Source organism: Colias eurytheme, chromosome 7, assembly GCF_061535395.1.
Source record: "Colias eurytheme isolate Ceu_HAF_F1 chromosome 7, ilColEury1 Martin Lab GWU primary, whole genome shotgun sequence".
NCBI classification, from domain to species: domain Eukaryota; kingdom Metazoa; phylum Arthropoda; class Insecta; order Lepidoptera; family Pieridae; genus Colias; species Colias eurytheme.
The window spans coordinates 5,882,289-5,908,167 of record NC_142986.1 but is presented as its reverse complement, the minus strand read 5'-3'; the positions used below and the strand labels follow the sequence as shown (position 1 = coordinate 5,908,167).

Here is a 25,879-nt window from a genome sequence, read left to right as displayed (position 1 = left end):
ATATAGGCTACAATTTACCACGGGAAAATAACTCATTCCCACAGGAAAAAATTGGTAAAAGTTTAAAATAAATTGCTTCAAATAAAACGAATAAAATTAAAAAAAAAAATTTTACAACATTTTATTTTGATACTTAATTAACAAATCACAATATTTAATATTTAAAATAGATGCCACCTTAAACTTGTGGCACAGCATCTCTGCAAAGCACTTTACTTTTCTTCCCGTCTTATTTGAAATAATTTGAACAAGGCCGAGAATGTTTTGAAGGCTTCCAATTTTCCCTGTGCTATAGCTTTAACCCAAACATCTTTTAATTTTTCTCAAGCCAGAAACCTGCAAATAACAATAAAATCCATACTTAAATACCTTTTTTTTCTCCTAACCTAAAGCAGTCATTATCAATGAAGTACTTCGTACCTACTCAAGTATCGATAATTGCACAACACTATGGAAGTTATATTTTGCATTTTTTCTAAAAACTAAGCTGATTATGATTTCATTTCAATGATTACGGTTAGATAAAACATAGATGATTATGAAAATAACGTAAATTAACTTATTTATAATACAATTAACAAAAAAATTGATCAAAACACTAACCTGTGAAAAGACAAATTCCAATCTTCATCCGATTTCCCAGTACTACGGCTTTTACAGCCGTGAACAACACAAGCCATGTAATCTTTAGTAAATTATCTTTTCAGAAAATAACATAAGAAACTAGAAAACACGTTTTTCACTTCAAAAACAATAATTAAAATCACCATGCGTTAGTGACCAGACTGGTCACTAAAACAAATTGAAATGGCTACATGTCATTTCAAACTGTCGAAGTGACATATATCTGTCCTCTTTTTTCGCATGACATTTTGCCATAAGCCAAAAAGGCCAAACTAGTGCTTTATTGTTCAATTAATTGTTACTTCTCCAGGCTTGATAATTGCTCCGAGGCAGAAAAATATTCGAGACGAGTCGAGTCTCAGAGGAATAAACCTATAGAGTTCTTATATTGAGACAGAACAAAATACATATTTTCTAATCTACTTACTCTTAGTCAATAACAGCATAAGTTAGATTGAGATAGCGATAGAGTATCTGCACTGTCTTCAAACGTAGCGCGCCGGCAGTCAGTTTGTTTTCCAACCAGCTGGTGGGCTCAGTGCGTCAAGTGTTTTTAACGAAATATTTGGAAAATATAAAGTGTATAGTGTTTCTTTTTATTTGTCAGTGTGCTAAAATGACTATTGTATGTTTAGCTACCGGCTATTACTAGTCGAATGGGAGTTTTGGATGAAAACAATGAAAAAATATCTTTCCATCGGTACCGTCAAATGTGGCTACTTGACCTTTACTTGGCAACTTGACCACACCTTCCGTTTAAAAACAAAATATCAAATTTTGTAGAATTGAAAGCAAATTGACCTAACGTATCGATGTTGGTAGGTTCTTAAAATATTAATTGGCAACATATTTTAATTTTAAAGCGGTAACGTAGTTGGTTCTCGCAATATAACGTATCGAAGTGTGACTGTGACTAAGGATGTTTTGCCGGTGTCAGTATTATTATGTTTGTAGAGCTTAAACTGCACATCTCAGGTGAGTACAGTTTTGATATGTTGTGTAATAAACCCTAGAGATTGATTTTACAGTGGGAACTATCCAATTTTAGGCTCATCTGTCGAAAAATTTGCTTGGGCATTGATGCCTCAGGTTAGGTCAAGTTGCCATTGACCGCTGCGTGGCAACTTGACCGACGCCTAGGGTTGACACAAAAAATAACGTGATTGCATTTTTTCCTTTTTTTATCTGTTTCGAGTTTTACATAGTAAAATCAATAAATTTGCTGCAAATTTCGGACAATCCAGATACTTATACTCTCTTTGATGACAACGATTTAGCATATTTCTAATGAAAAATAAATGTTTCCTTACCTATTAATAAATACCTATTAGTATTAAGTAATATACATATACATATGTATTAAATTTAGTTTAATAAATAAATAGTTCATTAAAATTTGTGTCTTGTTTGTGACAACCCTATCCGACATGTAATGCTTTGTATGAAATCATTACAAATCCCGTGGCAACTTGACCAGGTAGCCAGAGCCTAACAGTTTATTGTAAAGCTTCGGGCTGCAATATTTAAAAAGTCGAAGAATTAAAAAGTAATAGCAACTTAGCCTAAAACAAGAATGTTAAGCATCTACCTATGAAAACTGATGTGCAAGGTCAAGATACCACATCAGTGTCAACTTGACCTGTATTACGTTTATTTGTAAATAATGTCAGATTCAATATATTTTAAAGAAATACCTAGTAAAAGTGAATGATGAAATCATTCATGACATGAACAAATCATAAAATGTTAATAAAAGTTTAATATAAATAAGTTAGCTAAGAAAAAGTAAAAAAATGTGGTCAAGTAGCCACATTTGACCGGTAAGTGATTTTCAGCAAATTGATAAATATTTATGTTTTAACCCTATTTGAAGGTTTTATCAAGCGCTTTTTTATAAGTTTATGTTGTAACTGTAACATTTACCCACTTTATGGGGTTGTGGAATACAAAAGAATTAAATAATTTTTAAAAAATGTCACAATATTATCACGTTTGGCATTTTGTTTACCACCGTAGTGTTGTAACACATCTAGCGTATATTATCGATTTATGACAAAAAATCTATTTCATATTAACGTTGATTTATTTATTTTGTTTCTTATATCAGATTTATATGTAGTTGTTGTTGCAAATAATAGATGTAAATTTTCTACAGCAGGAAAATAAAAAATACCACGTGGTTGTTTTATTTGACTTATAATCTGTTTAGTTTGTTGTTTCTCTTTTAAATTATTAATAAATTCATTTTGTTTTAGATTTCCAGAGCTAAATAAAAAATGGGTATAAAACATGAGACGTGTAATCTACACGCTTGCACGCGTCCAATCTTGGACGCCGTCGAAATTTGCTAGATTGTGTTTGCTGCATTTCGAGCCTGCTTATCAAGATGGATACTCTAGAAGAATTGTGCAATCTTACGCTTACGTTTTTTTTTGTTCCTTTAGATAATAAATACATTTGTGTGTGAGTGAATTTTTATTTGGAAATTTTTTTACACATTTACTTTAAATGTGTAACTATGTGAAAATTAAACGGTTGATTAAATGACAGTTCTCAAAGATGAGAAACTACTATTGAAATACATACTTATTATACATGCGTTTTCAAAGAAAAACCCGCATAGTTCCCATTCCTGTGGGATTTACGGGATCAAAAGTAATTTTTCCAAATTTCATTGTAATCGGTTTAGTAGTATTCGCGTGAAAGAGTAACAAACATCCATCCTCACAAACTTTCGCTTTATAAGTAGGATGTAAGGAAAATGTTTTCTTAGACTGTCCTTTTATGAACTTGTTAAAATTCATGCTGACTGTGCCTTTCTCCTCACTCCTTTAACTTTATCATCATTTCCATCTTTATTTTAAATTAGTTACATTTCAAGTTTTAAAATTTATTTTAAAATATACTAGCTTTCCGCCCGCGTTTTTAAAGAAAATCCCGCACAGTTCCCGTTCACGTGGGATTTCCGGTGTAAAACCTATCCTATGTGTGTAGGTATGTACAAAATTTCATTGTAATCGGTTTAGCAGTGAAAGAGAAAGTTATCCATTCTCGCATAATTTCGCACTTATTATATTCGTAGGATTAAACAAATAATGTATTCAACTGAAATTTATGATTAACTAGCTTCCGCCCGCGACTCCGTCCGCGCGGATGTCGGTCTTTGCGTGGATGGTATAATTCACCATTTTGAGTAACTCTGACAATGACATCTTATAATTAATATCTATTGGACCCAAATACAGCTAGGCCTATAATAATATGCAACGTGCGTTCGCGGTTCTTCAGAACAACGTCTAACTATGTATAAGACTGAAAAATAAAGATTAATTTTTTTCTACGTATTTTTCCAGGATAAAAAGTATCCTATTTTACGCCCAGGATAATAAGGTATAATTATACCAAGTTTCATCGAAATCGACCCGTTAGTTTTCACGTGATGCCTTCACATACAGACAGACAGACAGACAAAAGATTTTTTTAAAAACATATTTGGGTTTGGTATCGATCCAGTAACACCCCTTGGTATTTATTTTTTCAATATTTTCAATGTACAGAATTGACCCTTCTACAGATTTATTATATGTAACATAGATTTTGTGTTTTTTTATTATTTATTATTTCACGAAACCGTAAATGCAAAATGCATTCACGATTTTATCGATTGAAGCACATCCCATCACTATCACCTTCTATCTATCTAAATACGTACCTATAGTAAAAATGGTGCCATGACTATGTTGAAACGTAGCTTGTAGTCTATAGCTATCTCATTCTTTCATACGACGTTTTCTTTAGATAGAGAGAAACAAATATATGTAAATTGTATACGCTCGATACAAGTACTCTATAGGTTTATTGCTCTGAGAGTCGAGTCGAGTCAGGTGGTTGTCAGCTGTCAAACCTTTTTTCCAATTTCCATATTTATTCATAACTAGCGGTCCGCCCCGGCTTCGCTCGTGGTACATATTTACGTTTTCTCTTCATAAGAACCATCCTTGTACTTCAAGGAATATAATAAAAAAAGAATTATCGAAATCGGTTCAGCCGTTCTCGAGTTATGCGCTTACCAACACATTTTGCGATTCATTTTTATTTCATAATTAGGACGTGTTGTTCATTTATTTATATATTTCCTAAAGAGGCTAATTTAAACGAGAAATGGATAAATGCAACGTGACGAGATAACTGGATGCCGAACAGCACTAAGCAGTCTAAAGCGCCTTATTCACGGTCCATCTTGCTATACGTCCCGCCAAGGTCATACAAACGCACGACGCAAAACGACAGTGAATAGTATTGACGTACGTCAATAATTATTATTATTATGTTGCTGGATGTCTCGCTGGATGTGCACGACCAATTTTTCGTCCAGCGAGCACCCCCACCACCGCGAACGTCGTGCAGATGGACAGTGAATAGCGCGGACGTACGTAAGCTTCAGAGCGATGATGCATCGTGCGTGCTCGATCGTGAATAGGCTTGCTGTACAGCAGATTAGGCAAAAATTCTGGCACGCACGGTTCACATTCAAATTAATGTAAATACTTGGAAACGTGGCCTATTGATATGATTTTTTTGTGATAATTTAGTGAGTACATGAGCAAGCAAGAAATAGTTATTTTATGTTTTTATGTACACAGGAAATACCCAATTATCATTACTTTTAGATCAACCTAGGTACTGTTTATATTCAGAAGTTATTATTATAGAGGTAAAAGAACTCCAAGGCGAATTGTTGAATAACACAGATTTTATGCAAAAGACCACTGCAGAAAAATGGCAATTTATTTAAAAATAATGTCCTGACTAAATATGTACCACGGGCGAAGCCGGGGTGGACCACTAGTTATATTACATTTTGTACTTCCTACCTACCTCCTCGTTCATAATATTACTCCACACAGTAGGTTGCCTGGAAGAGATCACTCTTATGTGATAAGGCCGCCTTCTGTGCTGGACTAGTTATAAGTTTTAATTTTAAGGATTTATTTGTATGCCAGCACAATAAAGTGTTAATAAATAAAAAAATAAATCGAGACTAAAAAGTAATAGTAATATGCACAAAACTACCTTCATTTAAAAAAAATACTATAAGATTAGTCTGTGCTATAAGCTAGCCTATCACATGGGAGAGGAGCTTTGAAGAGGAGTTATGGTTATAACGCAAAAACACTGAAAAAAACATTTTTTTCATATGTGCAGCTTGCAAGTTGCAGCTGTTCGATTGCGCGAATGTTAATTTCTATTGTATTATTGTAGGGAGGTGGGGGGATAAAATAAAACTACCCGCATTTTTTATAAAATCGATACTCTAGAGTCTAGCTTATCGAATGGAGGAGAAAGAACACAAGACCACATAAAAACCATAAATTTATTTTTTGAAATTTTTTTTTATTTCTTCAGAATCAGAATATATTATTTTCGCTTCCTGCGGTCGCGCTTTGCTGAGGTTGAGGGCTGCTTTATGTGCACCTTGCGCACGTGCAGCTTGCAGCTGTTCGAATGCGCGAACGCCTTGCCGCACACCTTGCACTTGTAGGGCTTGTCTCCCGTGTGGCTCTGCGGGAAATTATTATATAATTATAATATGTTATGCTACTTTCCTAAGTAACATTATAAAGACGAAATATTCTGTCTTCTATGTTTCTTCTTCACGCTTAAACCATTGAACCGATTTGTTACAAATATAGTTTGTGACTTGAGAAAAGATATAGGATAGATTTAATCCCGGAAATCTCACGGGAACGGGGCCTATGTTTCTTGTTAACACGTGGGGAGCTGCGGGTGGAAAGCTGGCAAACGATTGGCTGGCATGCAGTCCCGTCCGATTAGGGCCCTTCCGGCCTCCTCCACTCAAGCGACAGCTCAAGCCGAGGTTCGAGATCCCCGTGGCGGGGGGACGCCCGCCTGCATATCGCTACCAGGTTGGACCTTCAGTTCACCCCCGCGTCCGCGTTAAAATGTAGAAGCCTTTCTGGCTAACATTGAGAAACACCACACAAAAAAAAGCGGCATGCAGTGCGGCCAGCAGGCTACACTCACGTGCAAGTGGCGGTCGAGCACGCCCTTGAACTTGAACGCCTTGCCGCACGCGCGGCACACGTGCGGGCGCCGCTCCGAGTGCACGGTGCCGTGCCGCAGCAGGTTGGTGCGGTTGTGGAACGCCTTGCCGCACTCGCCGCACTTGAACGCCTTCACCGCGGAGTGCGTGTGCTTGTGATTCATGAGGAACGTGTTTCTCTGAGGATTTTTAATGAACTCTATAAATTTTAAAGAAAAAAATAAAAACAAAAAAAAGGAACGTAGATATAAAAGACGAAATAATAATCAATCAGGACAATTTTTCACACACGGTACGATCTGAGCTTTCGCTTGTGTTATGGAAACCAGATGCCCGATAAACATGCATACAATCATTTTAAATAAATAATTATATAGATAATTAACACCCAGACACAGAGCAAACATCTATGTTCATCACAGAAATATTTGTCCCGGGTGGGAATCGAACCCACGACCTCTGGCTTGGCAGGCAGGGCCACTACCAACCAAGCCAACCGGTCAGTCAAAATAAAACAATATCGAAACAATTTGCATTTAAAGTATCATGTTTTCTTACTTTATACTTTATAGATTTTCACGAGGCTTCTGACTAAGTGAACTAAGTGAACTTGTTGCTTTACAAAATTAATGTAATAGACTCAAATTAATCTGCGGCTTTTACCTCGGAACATTTATTTATACATGTTTGAAATTATTTTCAATATACTTAAGCAAAACAATGAAGAATCACTAAGCATTTCTCATAATCCCCACTACAGGTGTCTCTCAAGGATCGCTCTTCGGACCAATATTATATATAATCTTTATATACCGTATGACAAAACAGTCTGACTAAAGTAATAAAACCGATATCACATACTTACAAGGAAATTGAAAAAACTAAATAATGTATTAATTTAGTAAAATTGCAAAATCATTTTTTTTGTATTTGATTTTATACGAGTTTAATATGTACATTTATAAGTGACCTATTTTAACCGCGATTTATTCATTTCATTTCATCGTAGAATAAAATTGAGTTAATAATAATACAACCGTTATAAATAATTTAAAATAATAATATCACTTACCGTAAAGCCCTTTCCACAAATGTCACAAATATGTTTCCTCTCCAGGGGATAATCTTTATCTGGATGGTATTTTCTGAAGTGGGTCCAGTACGCCCGCCCGTTAGCTATCTCTTCTGAGCACTGAAACGGATGAACAGTTTTGGGTGAAACAAATTGATTTGATTTAAGTTTTCATACTACTATAATAAATCGATTTAGTATCTACGAAAATGTTTATAAATAATGAATATCTTATTTAAAAAAATGTTGTATGGTTTTATGAAACCACGGTAAAAGTGAAACTGTTCGAACGGTTCCGAACACTGCTTTGTGTAGCGCATGTCGCGTGACGGTCGGCTGCCGAGTAGGTATACCTACTCGGCTCGGCAGCCGCGATACACGCGACATGCGCTACACAGACCAAAAAGTTTGAGACGATGTAATAAAAGTTTCACTTTAAAATATGAATAAACTTATCAATTAAAACCAATCAATGTAACAAATAAAAATTGAGTTTGAGACGATTGACTCTAACTCGTGTTAAAAAAAGTAGTACATGTAACTCAATGCGGGGTATGATGCCATACTCGCCACGCTTGGGGTTGGCGAGCGCAGTGGATATTATTGTCTAGTTGAGTCGCGGAACACTGCTGCCCCGGTTAGGTATCCCTTAGTCGCCTCTTACGACACCCACAGGATGAGATGGGGAGATTTATTTTTTTTTATGGTAGAAGAAGGCAAACGAGCCGACGCCTTGCCTGATGGTAAGCTAAGTGCGCCGCCCATAGACTACCGTAACTGGGTTACGGGTGTTGCCAACTGGTAGAGGTGCTATTCTTAAACCGGCACCACACAGCCACGGATTCAACGAAAATCATTCGGAGGCTAGACATTTTTTTCATAATAATGTATTATTAACCCAACGTTTTAAACACAGATAGGAGATGAGAACAGTAATTAAAATTCGCGTTTAAATTGGGTAAAAACTAAAAAGTTTTTAATTTCGAATACTGAACCGATTATAGTGAAAGGCGGTGAATAGGCTACTTTTTATCCCGGCAATCCCACAGGAACTATGAAGGTTTTTCTTTGAAAACGCGGGCTGAAAGCTAGTTTAACGTACATGCGGACAATTAATCGGCCAAGTGCGAGTGTCGATATACTTGCGCGTGTGAGCGCAGCGTACATGTGCACGCAGCTCTTCCTCCGTCTTGAACGACTCACCGCAATCGCGACAGCCGTTCCTGGGAAATGTTGGAAGATAATTTACATTTTTTTAATAATAATAAATAATTATTTGTAAAAAAAACATATAAATTCGCAAATTGGTGTGCTTAAAAATGTATTCGTATTTTTATGCCAGTGAGTGTAAGACTAATGATGTCGGTATTTTCTATGTTTTCTGATATTTTGTAAATATACGTAATAAAAAAGGGTGTGTGTCAGAAGTAAAACTTCTTTAGCAAGATTCAAACAAATCGTCGCCTTACTCCATGACGCGACGGTATTGCCATGAAATTTTACGCTCAAAAAAGTTAAATTTTCACTTCAATAACGAAATTGCACAAATAAATGATATTTTTTTATGGATAAAATTTGTATCAGAGCTTTATTGATTAAACCGAATTAAAAAGGTGAATAAAGAAGTATTATAAAAATAAATAATAATTATAAATATCTCACTTATTCTCAGACTCCTGCGTGTGCCGTTTCGCTGTGACCATGTGTCGCTTGAACGCTTCCATGGAAAAGAATTTGACGTCACACGCCTCACAATATGGCGCCTCTTTGTCATCCACGTTGTTGGCCGGCATCTGTAATTATATTTATTATTGCTATTGCTACTAAAGTTCGCCGCGTTTTCAAAGCAAAACCCACTTAATTGTAATCGGTTCAGTAGTATTTGCGTGAAAGAGTAACTAACATCCATCCATCCTTGCAAACTTTCATAGCATTTATAATATTAATAGAATTTTAATAAGTAAGTACGAAATAAAAAAGTTGATCAAAAAATAATTATGTATAATGGATATGGTGATAGTTAAAAAAAAACATAAATGCTTGCAACAAATCACATGAATAAAAATGTTTTTCAATTTCAGTTTCAGAAGCAAAAACGGACTATGGAACATTTTTAAAAGATAAATTATTTTATTTAGGGTGGATTTCACCGAGCAAGACTAAGTGTTACTCCAGAGTATAACAGCAATTATTATTCTATGATTAAACTATTGTTAGACGTAACTTTTGATTTAATATCTTTGTGGATGAATAGTTGTCAATGTAGTTGTCATTATTTCATGTCTGAACATGCTTAGCTGTACTATAAAAAGCCGCTTTTCTTTGACTCGTGGCGCATTCGTACGAATCGTGCCTAGGGGCTCGGACGTTGTTTATACGACGTTCGACCCAACTACCTTCACTTTGCTAATAGTCGTTGACTTGCTGCGATTTGTTATCAATTACCTACATCAATTAGATAGCTGTGTAGATTCGCAGTACATTCTTATTACATTTAAATTTTAAACTAATCTTTAACCCGGGCGCGCGTTTATTTTCTTACAGTATTTTTATGTTTCACCAAGGACTTATCCTAGGGTTAAACAATTATTCTCATGTAAATCACTACTCCGCCAAATTCTTAGGAGTATTGCACTTAAAGATATTCATGGATAAGATTTCAATATGACGTCCGTATGTTACAGCTGACTGTAACGTGTGTGTGTGTCTATTTAAATAAATGCAGTAGGTACATTTTGGCATTATTAATTATTATAAATTTATAAAGAATAGAAAAAATTCGATCACGAGGCGGGACTCGAACCCGCATCCTTCGCGCCATTCCGGGGCGGATGCCTCACCAACTCAGCCACTCGTGACCCGCCCGAGTGATCGAATTTATTCTATTCTTTCAGTTTTATGTGTCTGAAGGGACACACCGCGCGCCATCTATTGAGATGATTCATTGATTTTTTTCTATTCTTTATAAATTTATATTTATAAAGCATTTGAATGCCATAAAACCAAAAATATAAATTCAACAAAAAAGGTCGTGTTCCATCGTTACAATATTGTATTCACTGAAAAGTGCTTCATATTGGTTGAAATGGTTGTTAATCATCTCAATAGATGGCGCGCGGTGTGTCCCTTCAGACACATAAAACTGAAAGAATAGAATAAATTCGATCACTCGGGCGGGTCACGAGTGGCTGAGTTGGTGAGGCATCCGCCCCGGAATGGCGCGAAGGATGCGGGTTCGAGTCCCGCCTCGTGATCGAATTTTTTCTATTCTTTATAAATTTATATTTATAAAGCACTAGATTTCCGCCCGCGGCTTCGCCCGCGTTTTCAAAGGAAAACCCGCATAGTTCCCGTTCCCGTGGGATTTCCGGGATAAAACCTATCCTATGTGTTAATCCAAGTTACCCTCTATATGTGTGCTAAATTTCATTGTAATCGGTTCAGTAGTTTTTACGTGAAAGAGTAACAAACATCCATACATCCATACATCCAAACATCCATACATCCATACAAACTTTCGCCTTTATAATAGTATTAAGATTTGAATGCCATAAAACCAAAAATATAAATTCAACAAAAAAGGTCGTGTTCCATCGTTACAATATTGTATTCACTGAAAAGTGCATCATATTGGTTGAAATGGTTGTTAATCATCTCAATAGATGGCGCGCGGTGTGTCCCTTCAGACACATAAAACTGAAAGAATAGAATAAATTCGATCACTCGGGCGGGTCACGAGTGGCTGAGTTGGTGAGGCATCCGCCCCGGAATGGCGCGAAGGATGCGGGTTCGAGTCCCGCCTCGTGATCGAATTTTTTCTATTCTTTATAAATTTATATTTATAAAGCATTTGAATGCCATAAAACCAAAAATATAAATTCAACATTATTAATTATTATTTTTCCTAAACTAATTATATTTTATCCAAATGGTCGAACGTTTGAGAGCATTAGTAGTTTAAATATATAATCACACCTTCAATCCCTTGTGCATCAGGGTCCTGTGCATGTTGAGTCCGAGCTGCGAAACGAACGAGTAGCCGCAGAAGCCGCAAATGTAATCCGACGGGTGCTTGAGGCGCAAGTGCGATCGGTACGACGTCAAATTTCTGTATGCGGATAATAAAAAGAAAGAAAATACATTTAATCACAAATACAACATTATAGCTTAAAACTAATACACTTTAAGAACAATAACTTTGACTGACCGGTTGGCTTGGTTGGTAGTGACCCTGCCTTCCAAGCCAGAGGTCGTGGGTTCAATTCCCACCCGGGGCAAATATTTGTGTGATGAACATAGATGTTTGCTGTGTCTGGGTGGTAATTATCTATATAAGTATATTTATTTAAAATTAGATGTGTCAGCCATCTGGTTTCCATAACACAAGCGAAAGATTAGTATGGGATCAGATCGTGTGTGAAAATTGTCCTGAAATATTTATTTTATAAAAAAAATACGAATTGTACTGTGTTGTTTAGTGTATGTATATTATCATACGTATATATTACACATATCAAGTATTTAATTATTTTATTTCATTTTTATATTCGTATTTAATAACACAAACATTCATCACACAAAAACACAAAAAATACAGACATACATTACATGCATACAAAATAATTATAATATGTATTTATTATTCTATGACATAGTCGCGGTATTTGCGTAGTATGGGTGCCGCGACAAAATTATCACGGATCCAGCGGGTAGATCGTAATACTTCTTCATCAAGTTTCTTAATACGTAATCCATACTAATATTATAAATGCGAAAGTAACTCTGTCTGTCTGTCTGTTACTCAATCACGCCTAAACTACTGATCCAATTTGCATGAATTTTGGTATGGAGATATTTTGATTTTTGATACCCGAGAATGGACATAGGCTACTTTTTATTGCGAAATATGTACCACGGGCAAAGCCGGGGCGGACCGCTAGTTTAAAATAAAAACTAGTTCGATTAGTCTTTGAATGCGCTTATATAGTCTCTTTAATTTGGTATTATTTAATGTTGAAAGTGTTTCTCGGAATAGTAATTATTGTATTGGAACTTCTCCTTCTGTGTAGTATCAATAAACAATTAAATTGTGAGTGTGTGTTTACTTCGTACATCACCCAAAAGGTACCGTACTTTCATATTTATCTACACGCACCCCACATGTACTTAGGTAGAATTGCATTGGCTCACTCCTACACTCAATAGTGCGGGCACCGTCCATTCCAGTTTGGCATCAGCCTCGACTGACTACTACAGACTAATGACAGCTATCAGCTAACCCCACCACTGGTGTACGTGACACATTGTATATATCTGTTTAATAAATACACTATACGAATTAAAAAAATACATCGGATAAATTCTATCAGTCAGTATTTGTGATAAAGTGGACTACTCAGCCTTTAGACCAATAAATAAACATACTTTATTGTGCGACATAAGATACAGAACTAAATTCATCTTATAATTTTCAAGTCGCGAGTTTAACTTCAACCACCGATTTTTTAACGGTTTGACCAATGAAATTTTGTGTGCATAAAGGGGCCTGTAAATGGGCTACAAAAAATGCATCTTGCTGGCAATTTTTATTGACCAATTATATATCTCAGTATATATATGCAATGGTACCTTTGCTGCAATTTTATTTTGCAATACATTGCCGAGAGTAGCCCAGCAACATTCGGCAACTGGATTGCAGAGGCGGCTCGTGACAAAATTGAAATAAAACAACGAAAATACAATAGCGTTAGCAGGATAATTTATTACAAAAAAAATGAGCACCACATTATAAATCCATACTATTCTATACTAATATTATAAAGAGGAAAAGTTTGTAAGTATGTATGTATGTATGGTTTTCACGCATAAACTACTGGACCGATTTCAAAAATTCTTTCACCATTAGAAAGCTGCATCTTTACTGAGCAACATAAGCTATATTGCATTTTCAAAAAAATTAGAGATCCTTACCAAAAATGCAATAATGTAACCCAAGGTGTAAAAAAAACCTCAATAAAACTTCTGTCATCGCGTGCGCTGCGGAATCTATTGAAGATAGAACAAAAAAATGTTCTACGGTATTATAGAATGGATCAATATCTACAAGAAAGTCCGCGATACCATATGTCCATCTTCAGTAGTTATGTTACTACAACAACTTTTTTACGTTTTCAAAGTAAATAGAAGTGCCGACAGTAATCAAACCATGTTATCCATACACATATATTAATCCTTATCCCATTAAATGATGTTTTATTATAGACTGTTTCAATACCAGCACTATACTTTTTAAATGAAAAGAATTGGATATTCCATTCAAAAGATATAACGAATTTTTAAAAGTGTCAATCTACAGAAAATAGTAGGTATACTGTTCGAGCAGGCCGTAGTGCGGGGGTCACGGAGGAATTCTACCAATATGCGTCTTGACGGAACACAGTGGGGTTTTGGTCGGTAGGAATCCGACATAACCCACGGCCCCTCCCCCGGAGGTCGTGGGTATCTATGAAAGATTTCCCCACTAAAACAAAAAAAAAGAAGGGCCGTAGTGCGGGACGGGGTAAAGGTGATTTTCACGTGATTAAAAATTAAACCTATAGTCCGACCTATAGTAGACTTTTCACTGTAACGATATCGCTATCTATGCGGGTGAAACCGCAGGGCATTGCTAGTAATATTATAAATGCGAAAGTAACTCTGTCTGTCTATCTGTTACTCAATCACGCCTAAACTACTGAACCAATTTGCATGAAATTTGGTATGGAGATATTTTGATTTTTGATACCCATTGGATATTCCATTCAAAAGATATAACGAATTTTTAAAAGTGTCAATCTACAGAAAATAGTAGGTATACTGTTCGAGCAGGCCGTAGTGCGGGGGTCACGGAGGAATTCTACCAATATGCGTCTTGACGGAACACAGTGGGGTTTTGGTCGGTAGGAATCCGACATAACCCACGGCCCCTCCCCCGGAGGTCGTGGGTATCTATGAAAGATTTCCCCACTAAAACAAAAAAAAAGAAGGGCCGTAGTGCGGGACGGGGTAAAGGTGATTTTCACGTGATTAAAAATTAAACCTATAGTCCGACCTATAGTAGACTTTTCACTGTAACGATATCGCTATCTATGCGGGTGAAACCGCAGGGCATTGCTAGTAATATTATAAATGCGAAAGTAACTCTGTCTGTCTATCTGTTACTCAATCACGCCTAAACTACTGAACCAATTTGCATGAAATTTGGTATGGAGATATTTTGATTTTTGATACCCAAGAAAGGACATAGGCTACCATTTATTGCGAAATATGTACCACGGGCGAAGCCGGGGCGGACCTCTAGTAATATTATAAATGCGAAAGTGTGTTTATTCGTTTTAATGTGACATGGCCATGGGTAACTTTTGACAGCGGTGAAACGACTCATACTAATGCGAATTTAACATCAGGGGAATCCGCGGGCAAAGAAAAATATATGAATATTGTTTTCAATAAAAATGATGATGATGATATTGTTCATGAAATTAATAATAATTCCATAATTCCAGGGCCCTGGTGAAAGCGCCCAACGACCGGGCGAGTTTATACGTTCGCTAGCTATGCAGATACTGAGCCATTCTGCGCACGCGCGGCCTGTGGATAGAGAGCATAGCGTACGCGATGTGGGTGGGAATAGGTCTATCTATACGTCAGGAAAATTTCTATACGTGAGGAAAATTTATATACGCCAGGAAAAATCCATTAGTCGGGAAAATTACGATAAGTCGGGAAAATTTCTATAAGAAAAGAAAATTTCCATAAATCCGGAAAATTTATATACGTGAGGAAAAATTGCATAAGTCGGTAAAATTTCTATATAAAAGGAAAATTTCCACAAGTCCAGAAAATTTTAAAACGCCAGGAAAATTTCTATAGATAAGGAAAATTTGTATAAGTCGGGAAAATGTTTATAAGCCAGGAAAATTTCTATACGTGACGAAAATTTCTATACGCCAGGAAAAATCCATAAGTCAGGAAAATTATGATAAGTCGGGAAAATTTCTATAAGAAAGGAAAATTTCTATACGTCAGGAAAAATTCCATAAGTTGGGAAAATTTCTATAAGAAAGGAAAATTTCCATAAGTCCGGAAAATTTATATACGTCAGGAAAAATTCTATAACCCAGGAAAATTTTTATACGTCAGGAAAATTTGTACAGGGTGTCCGGCGGCATATTTTACACTTTGAATTGTGTTTACGGCGACTAATAATGCGGAAGGGTGGGGATAGGGGTATCATTCGATGCGCCAGAGTTGCGGATTATTTTGTAGCCATGAGTCAGTGGACAGGAGCACACCGCGCTTTTGCGGTTGAGGCGTATTTCGCGAACAATAATTCGACCAATGTGGCGAGGCGTCCTTTTTGTTCAGGCTATGAAATCCGACGACTAAACGATGAGCCATCAAAATAATTAATATGGTCGTGGGTACAGAAGTTTAGAGGTTCTGGCTCACTTAAAAATGAGCCTCGGCCTGGACCTTCAACGTCTGTTACTACGCCTGAAAACGTAGAACACGTGAGAAGAGAAATTTTACGTAATCCGCGTAAGTCTATTCGGAAGATTGCTGAACGTTACTGCGCAATGCTAGACAACTTTTTTATACCGGAGCTGCATCGTCATGTTCGTGACAATAATTGGACCAATTTTCAGCAGGATGGGGCCACGGCACACACTGCTAGGGACTCAATAGCAAAAGTGAGAGAACTTTTTTCCCGGAAAATTAATAAGTCGCTTTGGCGACATAGCCTGGCCCCCTAGATCACCAGATCTGACACCTTGCGACTTTTTCCTATGGGGATATTTACTCGCGTATACAGTAATTCACCATCAACAATACCGGCCATCCAAGAAAATATACGACGCGAGGTTGCGGCGATCAATCCGGAACTTTGTAAGCGAGTTTTCGCTAACATGAAGTAAAGGTTACAAGAATGTTTGCAGCTGCTAGAAGGACGACATTTGAGTGGAGTGCTTTTTAAAAAATAAAATCCGCATTATTCTTCTGTAAGATAATTAATAAATGACTTTGATAGTATTCATGGTTCATTTTATTTTATTTTTTAAAGTGTAAAATCTGCCGGCGGACACCCTTTATAAGTCAGAAAAAATTATATACGCCAGGAAAATTTCTTTACGTCAGGAAAAATTCTATAAGCCAGGAAAATTTCTATACGTGAGGAAAATTTCTCTTTGCCGCAAAAATTTCTATAAGTCAGGAAAAATCCATAAGTCGGGAAAATTTCGATAAGACAGGAGAATTTCTATACGATAGAAACGATTCAACTATAAATTTATATTTAAACATGGTATGCATAATAAATAACCTTATATTTCGTGTAATTCTCAGAAATAATTCAGAAGAGAACTTAATACAACGGTTCCGTGAGATGGGACAGGATACGGAAGATTGCTCTAAACCGTTGTTAGGCGATAGTGAAAGTAATTTTTATTATTTATTTAATTAAGTATTTAATTTGATAGATAAATTAAAAAATTTAATCAGAGAGATAATGTAAAAAACAGTTTTAATCCTACTAATATTATAAATGCGAAAGTTTGTGAGGATGTGTGCAGAGGCGGCTCGTGACAAAATTTTATGGGTCTTCACTTGAAATAAAACACTGAAAATACATGGTGTAAAGCAGTACATTTATCAAAAAAATTACTTATAAAGGAAATACTTTCTTTTTGGTGTGAAAAAATATCTATAACTTAAAGCGACAAGACATTCGTAAAGCACGAGCTTTACGAATGTCTGTTGTTGCTTTCATCACAACCACACAACCACGGTGTTTTCACATAATATTGTTCGGATTTAAACACACGCGTATATGTTTTCGTTTTTGTCGTACATTTTTGCGTAAGGTCAAGTTCAGGCCGTGGCAGTCCCTTAGCTTTCAATTCAAGCCGAATTTGTAACGTTTTAGCACACTTTTTAATGAACGCCACATTATAATTGTTCATTTTCACACTCACAAGTAATACTGATAACTACAGACTATTTCAACACGTATCTTATGATTTTAAATAGAAAATTCTCGAATTTGCATTCGCGCGCGTGCATTGAAGTTGACTCGAGAGTCGAGTGTTTGTTTATAATATAGGACTTAGGAGTGGCAACGTTGCGCGCAATCGCTGTCCTGTGTACGGGCGCCCAGGCGCGGCGGTAAAAACGAACCGGCAACGTTTTCGGGAGCGGCGCTCCGAATTTTGTTATTTTTCCATAGAAAATCTTCTGTTTCACGCGCAGGGCACTGGCAAACCCTCTCTTTCAATCCTATTGGATTTCGTATTAGGAAATGTACTAAATATTTTTCCATTGGAGCGCAATCGTGAGCGCTCCGCTTCGCGCGTTACTGTATAATACAATATTATACAGGTGTATGGAATGATGGATATATTCATTGGTATTGACAGTAGTTTTTTACGATTACGATTGATTTTAAATAGTAATAATTAATATTAATAATGAAATTAAGGAGTATGATTTTATTATAATTATTTATGGGAGTTCACTGCACCAGCGCTCCTTAGGGCGAGCCGCCTCTGGATGTGTGTGTGTGTTTGTAAATACTACTCTTTCATGCAAATACTACTGAACCGATTACAATGAAATTTAGCACACATATAGAAGGTAACTTGGATTAACACATATATATCCCGGAAATCCCACGGGAACGGGAACTACGGTTTTCCTTTGAAAACTAAATAAAAATTAAAAAATTATAAAGTATTTCAAAACGAATTCAATTATTTTTTAGCAAAATTAGAAAATCCCCGAATTTGCATTCGCGAGCGTATTCATAGTGTTTGTTTATAATATAGGAGTGGCAACGTCGCGCGCAATTGCTGCTGTCATGCGATGCGCAACGTCGCTTGAGAGCGGCACTCCGAAAATGGCTATTTTTCCATATTCGGCACATTCGGCTAAAATATTATATGTATATTCATTGACATACGATAAATAATTAGACTTAAAATCGGCTATTATTACGTCGCCAAAAAAAATAAGAGCTGTGTTTTATACAGATTCATTAGAATTAGCACCTTATTTCGTTGCAGTAATGTTCAAAGTCTAATTTACCGCTCATTAGAAAACCCTGCATGATACACGCGTAAGCTAAGTTTTCCTTTTGACATTTATTATTTCGACGAAACTTATATTGGCAGAGCTTACTTTTGAATAGTGTACTTTATACAAAATATAAATTATAATATCACAGTACCACATATAGCAAACGAAGTCAGGTGCATCTACTAGTAAAATAACATCTATCTACAAAATATCAAAACATACTCACGACAAAATCTCTTCGCAGTATGAACACTTGAACTTAACGCCTTGGTGCCAGAACATGTGTTGTCTAGCTGGAGTCCTATAAACACATTTAAAAATGTCAAGTTTTTTTAGTAGATATTAGAACTCCATTTAACTAAAATTATAGTAAAACACACAGAAAGTAGTTTTTAAAGTATATATTATAATCTTATCTCCATTTTAATTAAATAAGAGTCATTTATGATGAAATAAAGCTTAACATCTTCTTATATATAAAATTCTCGTGTCACAATGTTAGTCTGATTCTCATGAAATTTTCTGTGCATATCGGGTAAGTCTGAGAATCGGCCAACATCTATTTTTCATATGTACCACGGGCGAAGCCGGGGCGGACCGCTAGTATTTATATAGATTTTTAATATTTCCGAAAACGATTAAAAAAATAATTTACATATTTAAACCAAATAAGATCAAGAGATGTTTTCATATTTTATTAAAGCTAATCAATCTTCCACATATAATATTACATCAGATAATTTTTCATAGACTTTTTATACGTTTATACCATATCTCGCCCGCAGCTTCGCCCGCTTTATCTAATTCTGAGCAAACATCATCACGTTACGACCAATAAAAACGGAGCAATGCGGGTAAAACCGCAGGACACAGTATGTAAATCTATACTTTATAGCTGAAGTTTTTGTTTGTTTGTTTGACCGCGCTAATCTCAGTAACTATGTGTTCAATTTGAAAAATTATTTCGGTGTTAGATTGCCCATTTATCGAGGAAGGCTATAGGCTATATATCATACTCACTCGTGTTTAGATGCATATGGGCAGTATTTGCATATAAACTTCTTCGCATGTATAGCAAGATGTTTTTTGAGAAGTCTTGTCGTTTTAAAACGCATCTTGCATATGTTACATTCCAGGCTGCCTGATGACTGGGAAGATGATTCGATTATAAAGCAACAATATTTTTAATCCATATAAGAATTTTTGTTTGAAACACTTATTGTTTATTCCCTATAATGCCATAAATTGCCCTCTAATCTATACTTTAATATTATAAAGCTGAAGAGTTTGTTTGTTTGAAACACTTATAATCCAAGAGCCCACGACAGTGGACCTTCAGTTCACCCACTCGTCCGCGTTAACATGTTGAAGCCCTTCTGGCTAACATTGAGAGACACCACACAAAAAAAAATAAAAAAAAATCCAGACCTTCGTTATTGAAGTGAAACTTCTTTGTCGAGGTTGGACAAAAATTTAGTGTAACATATTTTCGTTACGCGTGACATTTTTCCGTTACGCGCCATCTTTTTCTTCTCCCTACCACGCGTGGTTTGACGTATTTCTGTATATAGTATAGTAATACAATAATTCTGCATATAGTAAATTATTTTTTTGAAAAATAAGGTCATACAGAACTTTCACTTCTTACGCGTGTACACTAGTACACGCACACATTTTTTTTATAAAAGTTGAATGGTAACAGGCTCTTGAGGTAACCTTTTTGTAATCTTTTTATATGTCCGTAACATGTATTAAATTTAGCTTTTATACTAAAACGAAACCTGGTACTATTTAATACACCTTTAGTAACTGTTACCTGCCCACGTAACCACAACCCAAACTTGATAGTCACTGGTCGTTCTTATCTGTGTAGGACATATAAATAGAGAAACTTTCAACTCTAATAAAATAACGAAGGTCTGGCCGTTGTGGGCTCTTCATCTATTATTTTTATTTCCTACTAGAGGTCCGCCGCAAGAGGTAGGCTTCGCCCGTGGTACATATTATTATTTCGCAATAAAAGGTAGCCTATGTCCTTTCTTGGGTATCAAAATATCTCCATACCAAATTTCATGCAAATTGGTTCAGTAGTTTAGGCGTGATTGAGTAACAGACAGACAGACAGAGTTACTTTCGCATTTATAATATTAGTATGGATAATGCTATAAATTGTTCTCTAATTTAAAAAATATATAAACATACCTTATCATGTCTCTGCATATGATGTTGCCATGGCTGTGTATCTCTAAAACCCTTAAAGCAGACCTCACATTTGAATGCAGAATTTTTATAATTTTGAGTCTCTCGCCGTTTTTGAATTTCTTCCAATTGTTCCTCTTCCTGAAATTTATTTAAAAGCTTTGAGAGAAAATAATAAAAAAAAAGACGGGTTGCACTCCGGGAGTGCCGGCAGAAGTGAAAACTTGATTATTAACGTTCAGCATGTTTCATATTTTGGAATGGTATCCGTCTTACGCATGGAATATAAGGGCATAAAAAAAAATCCGTCTTACGCTTTTTCGATCAGGCCACGTGTCCTGACGCGAGTTTAAGATTTTATACCCAACGCCGCTAAAGAAGTTTTCACTTCAAAAAGACGTATGGCACCCGGGTACTGCCGCGGTAAAGCTATTGCATGCTATGCCTTCAAGCCACACCTCCGCGCCCGTCGGAGTCGGAGTGGGGAGCGTGAGGTTCTTTCGTTACGGATTTTCTCGATTCAGTCCCCGCGCTCAAGCCGCGATAGAAGGTATGCAATAGTTTAAAAAGACGTGTGGCACTCGGAGACTGCCGCGGTAAAGCTATTGCATATCATATCTTCAAGCCACACCTCCGTGTCCGTCGGAGTGGGGAGCGTGAGGTTTTTTCGTTACGGAATTTTTCGATTCGGTCCCCGCGCTCAAGGCCCTCGATAGAAGCTATGCAATAGCTTAAAAACATTGTCCTTATATAGAAAAACTAGCTATCCACCCGTTTTCAAAGAAAAACACTCATAGTTCCCGATCCCGTGGGATTTCCAGGATTAAACATATCTTACGTGTTAATACAAGTTACCCTCTGTATGTGCTTAATTTCATTGTGCAATTGGTTCATTAGTATTTGCGTGAAAGAGTAACAAACATCCATCCTCACAATACTCTCTCTCAAAATTAACTCACAATACTTTCGGACTTATCATATTAGTAGGAAGTAGGATATATCAAAAATTTCCTGATTAATTTTTCTAGCTTCTACTCTTTTGAGTAACTTAACTTTGTAACTTTTATATATTTTAAGCTGTATTTTACTCCCTTTAAACCATTGACTTTAAACCTTGTTTTGTGCTTTAAAAACAGATATCTATGTACTACTCTACTCTACTATGTGTAAATAACTAATACAAAATTGACCCAAATCATTTCGACAATATGTATTTAAAAATGTTCCAAAACATATTATTAATTATTATTAGATTACATTATCTCAATTACTTTATCGAACTTCTTTCCAAACTGAGGCAAAAAGTGGGTTCATATCCCGCCTTGTGATAAAAATTATTCTATTCTTTTAAAATGTCTGAATCTATACTAATATTATAAATCTGAACAGTTTGTTTGTTTGAGGAAGTTTGAGTAAGGCTATAGGCTATATTATATCATCACGCTAAGACCAACAAAGGATAAGTAATAAACAATATTTCGAATGTTACTTACCGTCAAATTGATTACCGCAACATGTTCTTCCAGTTTGATGTCGTCCAAGGCCCCTTGGGCCTGATTCATGACCGTTTTTAGTATGTCTTTGCGTGGACACTCTACTTTTGGTTTCAATGCCTTTTTGGATTTCTTTGTTTTCGAGGCTTTGGGCGGTTTCTGAAAGCAGTAAATTAGCTTTAACGCGAGTATATGCTTTTAGAAATTAGGCTTTTGAACGAAATTTAAGTGATTTAACTGTAACGTCTTAGATTCCCCGCGACCACGCCCGCCGTAGGATGTTTGAAACATCGTGTTAAATAATATATAATGAACAACACGCACAGGAAAGAACTTAGCGCAAAATATATATATATATATATATATATTTTTTTTTAATATGTATTTTTTTTTTAATATGTAATTTAATAGTATTAATAACTCAAAAAATTGCTCCTGATTTGCTCTATCAATTACAATGAAAAAATATTTAATTTTGACAATGTTTACAATAATTAATTTAAAAACTATGTTATATATAGTAAACTACTGTGCCTACAATATATAATAATGCGCCTATAATTTGTTGCAAAGGAGAGTACTTCAGAGAACCAATAACATTTAGCAGCCAATTCAATTTATTTATATTTAGAGACAGTGCAGCCGAAGTCCACATTCTGTTCAAATCAAATTCAGCACATCACAAGAAAATTGGTACCTAAGTTATATACAAACTTTCTTGTGTAATAACTTACCTCATCCACAATATCTTCCTCTTTTATTTCTTCCTCGATGTACACCTCAATTTCCTCCAAATTTCCTTTCATTTTCTCACTCTTATGAATGGATAATGGTTCGTCATCACTCAGCCAATCATTATCAGTGTTTGTTTGAAAGGAAAATTCACAATCAATTAATTCTAATGGCTCCTCTTTGATTGTCTCTTCATCATCTTCTTCATTCATAATTTTAATTTCAAATACATTCTGAATACTTAAATTCGAATTTAGGCAGTAGGATTTTTTGTCCAACCGCCTAATGTCTTGTTCTAAAACCTGAAAGGATAATATAAAATACATTTCAGTTTAAAGAATGCTAGGGCTAAACTGTAATTATAGAGCGTGGACTTGAGTCATAAATTTTTTTGTGGTTATATAATAACTAACCTAGCCTAGGTCAGTTATTGTCAAAACAATAAATATGCGTAACAAAAACAAGATGTAGTAACTTTCTATAGTAATTATCCGATTTTCAAAAATTTGTAAGTAACTCAAAAAATAAAAGTTTCCTCGGTGTGAAATTTCAGATTTAGGTTCCATAGGACAATAGCTAACCACAAAAAAATTAACGACTCTCAACTCCACGCCTTATAATGTACAGTTTAGCCTAAATGGGTACAGGAATAAAATTATTTCTAACTAGCGGTCCACCCCGGCTTCGCCCGTGGTACATATTTACGTTTTCTCTACATAAAAACCATCCTCGCACTTCAAGGAATATAATAAAAAAAGAATTATCGAAATCGGTTCTCGAGTTATGCGCTTACCAACACATTTTGCGATTCATTTTTATATATAAAGATAAGTTTTGTTACACACTCAAATAATTAATATTTTTTATTACTAGCAAAAGCATTCTTCCCGCGGCTTGACCCACTGGGCCTTCCTTCTTTATACTGCTTAGTATAAGTTAATATATATAAGTTTATATATTATTATTAAACTGCATCAAAATTTGTTACATAGTTTAAAAGATATAAGCATTCAAAGGGACAGCGACATTCTTTATACTATGTAGTGATAGAACATTAATTCAGACCTTTTCATTGCTCTGTAAGATCCCCTGCAATAAAGCCTGACACCTCAGGCTCCTCTGTCTAAATGAATAGAACTTGTGTAACATCGCTTTGCACACATAGCAAGCGAACATAGGAAGCTCCAAAGAAGTTAGTGGCTGTAATTAAAAAAGTACTTATTTTACATTGTTGTTTATTTATGTACATACACCTGCGTAAGATTTACGAATCATCTATATTTTTTAACGATAAGATAAAATAAAATAATTTTGTTTGCAACTTACATCTGTTCCCGTCAATGTTCTATAATATCGTTCCAGTGAGTTAGAGCGTAAATTATAAAGGGTTACATCCATTTCTAAGCACATTACACAAGCTCGAACGTTTTCCATGTTGGAAGTATTAAATATAACTTAGTATTTTATTTTTAATTACTCTTCATATTCATAGGTTGGCGGCATAAACACTGTATTATAGACTTAATAAGACCTTAGATCTGCTCGTGTGCAAGTCGGTCTAACAAACTTTTAAATAAGAAACATCGCGCCTGTTAAAATCAAGGGCTAGTTGTGAAACAATAAAAATAAGCAGTACTTTTTATTTTCCCATCTACTTTATCAGGGATACATGTCAATTAAATAAAAATAAAAGTAATGAGAACGTCTACTTTTGCAGAAACGCCAAATGTGAACCAAAGTCTGTGTTGACTGTTGACTGTTGTCAGTTGTGTTGACGTCAGACGCTCAGAACAAAGAATCCTATGGAACTGCCGTAATTGTTCAATTTGACGCGGAAATAATAATGATATACCCATCTCTTTCTCACAACAGTGGTTTTACCTTAGAAAAAGCATCTACACTCTTTTTATTAGCGCCCTCTTCATTGGCATCGATGTACCTTTGCTGCCACGGACGCCATCTTAGTATACGGTTTTGTTTACATGTGAGAAGATGTCATTGTGAAATTTTTATGATTTTCCAGTGTTTTTCGACCATAATCGAGTGTAATAAGTATAATTGAAAATAATAATAGGTACCATGAAGTGTTCTATAGTAGGTTGTGGCCTATGCCAAAGCAAAAACAGGCCGAATCTAACCTTTCAACGGTAAGTGGCTAACATTTTGTTAAATTGTTGCTTATATTAAAGTGTATTTATTATCAAGTGTATAGAAATCTTTTAATCATTTTACATTTAATCATCTTAGTTATTATGAGCTGTAGAAACAACAAGTGAACTGTAGAACTGTAGAACTGTAGAACAAGTGAACGTCCCTAGCCCGCCATGTTTGTACCCCGATTTGTTTACTTAGGTATGCAGGAAAAGTACATGCATATGGCAGTTCCATATGATCGTTGTTCAGAGGTCAGACGTCTGACGACTGACGCTGACGCCTGACTGTCATTTCATTCATTTTAAACGTGAATACAAGTCTATTGGAACCACAGATATTGGAACATTTTGATAAATTATGCAATACCTGGTTATGTGTGACTAACTTTTATCACAAGACTTCCTTACCAAGGGCTAGTTATTATTATGT

At 35.6% G+C, this 25,879-nt stretch overlaps 1 protein-coding gene across 1 annotated transcript; it reads right to left on the bottom strand.

Moving 5' to 3' along the window:
• Nucleotides 1-5,984: 5,984 nt before the first annotated feature.
• Nucleotides 5,985-25,050, bottom strand: LOC149907056 (uncharacterized). Its single transcript, XM_090104123.1, has 13 exons — nt 24,623-25,050; nt 24,362-24,496; nt 23,299-23,598; nt 22,565-22,723; nt 21,075-21,212; nt 19,893-20,020; nt 19,099-19,173; nt 11,736-11,868; nt 9,423-9,553; nt 8,863-8,983; nt 7,761-7,880; nt 6,670-6,867; nt 5,985-6,186 (listed from the first exon to the last, which is right to left on the bottom strand). Exons 1-13 carry the CDS (start codon nt 24,728-24,730, stop codon nt 6,043-6,045), a joined length of 1,890 nt encoding a protein of 629 aa, XP_089960249.1. The 5' UTR covers nt 24,731-25,050; the 3' UTR covers nt 5,985-6,042.
• Between the last annotated feature and the right edge of the window lie 829 nt (nt 25,051-25,879).

Coding starts and splice junctions, on each gene's coding strand:
- LOC149907056 (XM_090104123.1), bottom strand. CDS start 24,730: ATGGAAAACGTTCGAGCTTGTGTAATGTGCTTAGAAATGGATGTAACC. Junction 22,724..23,298: donor AGGAAGATATTGTGGATGAG/GTAAGTTATTAC, acceptor TACTGCTTTCAG/AAACCGCCCAAAGCCTCGAA. Junction 7,881..8,862: donor GGCCGATTAATTGTCCGCAT/GTACGTTAAACT, acceptor CATCCGTTTCAG/TGCTCAGAAGAGATAGCTAA.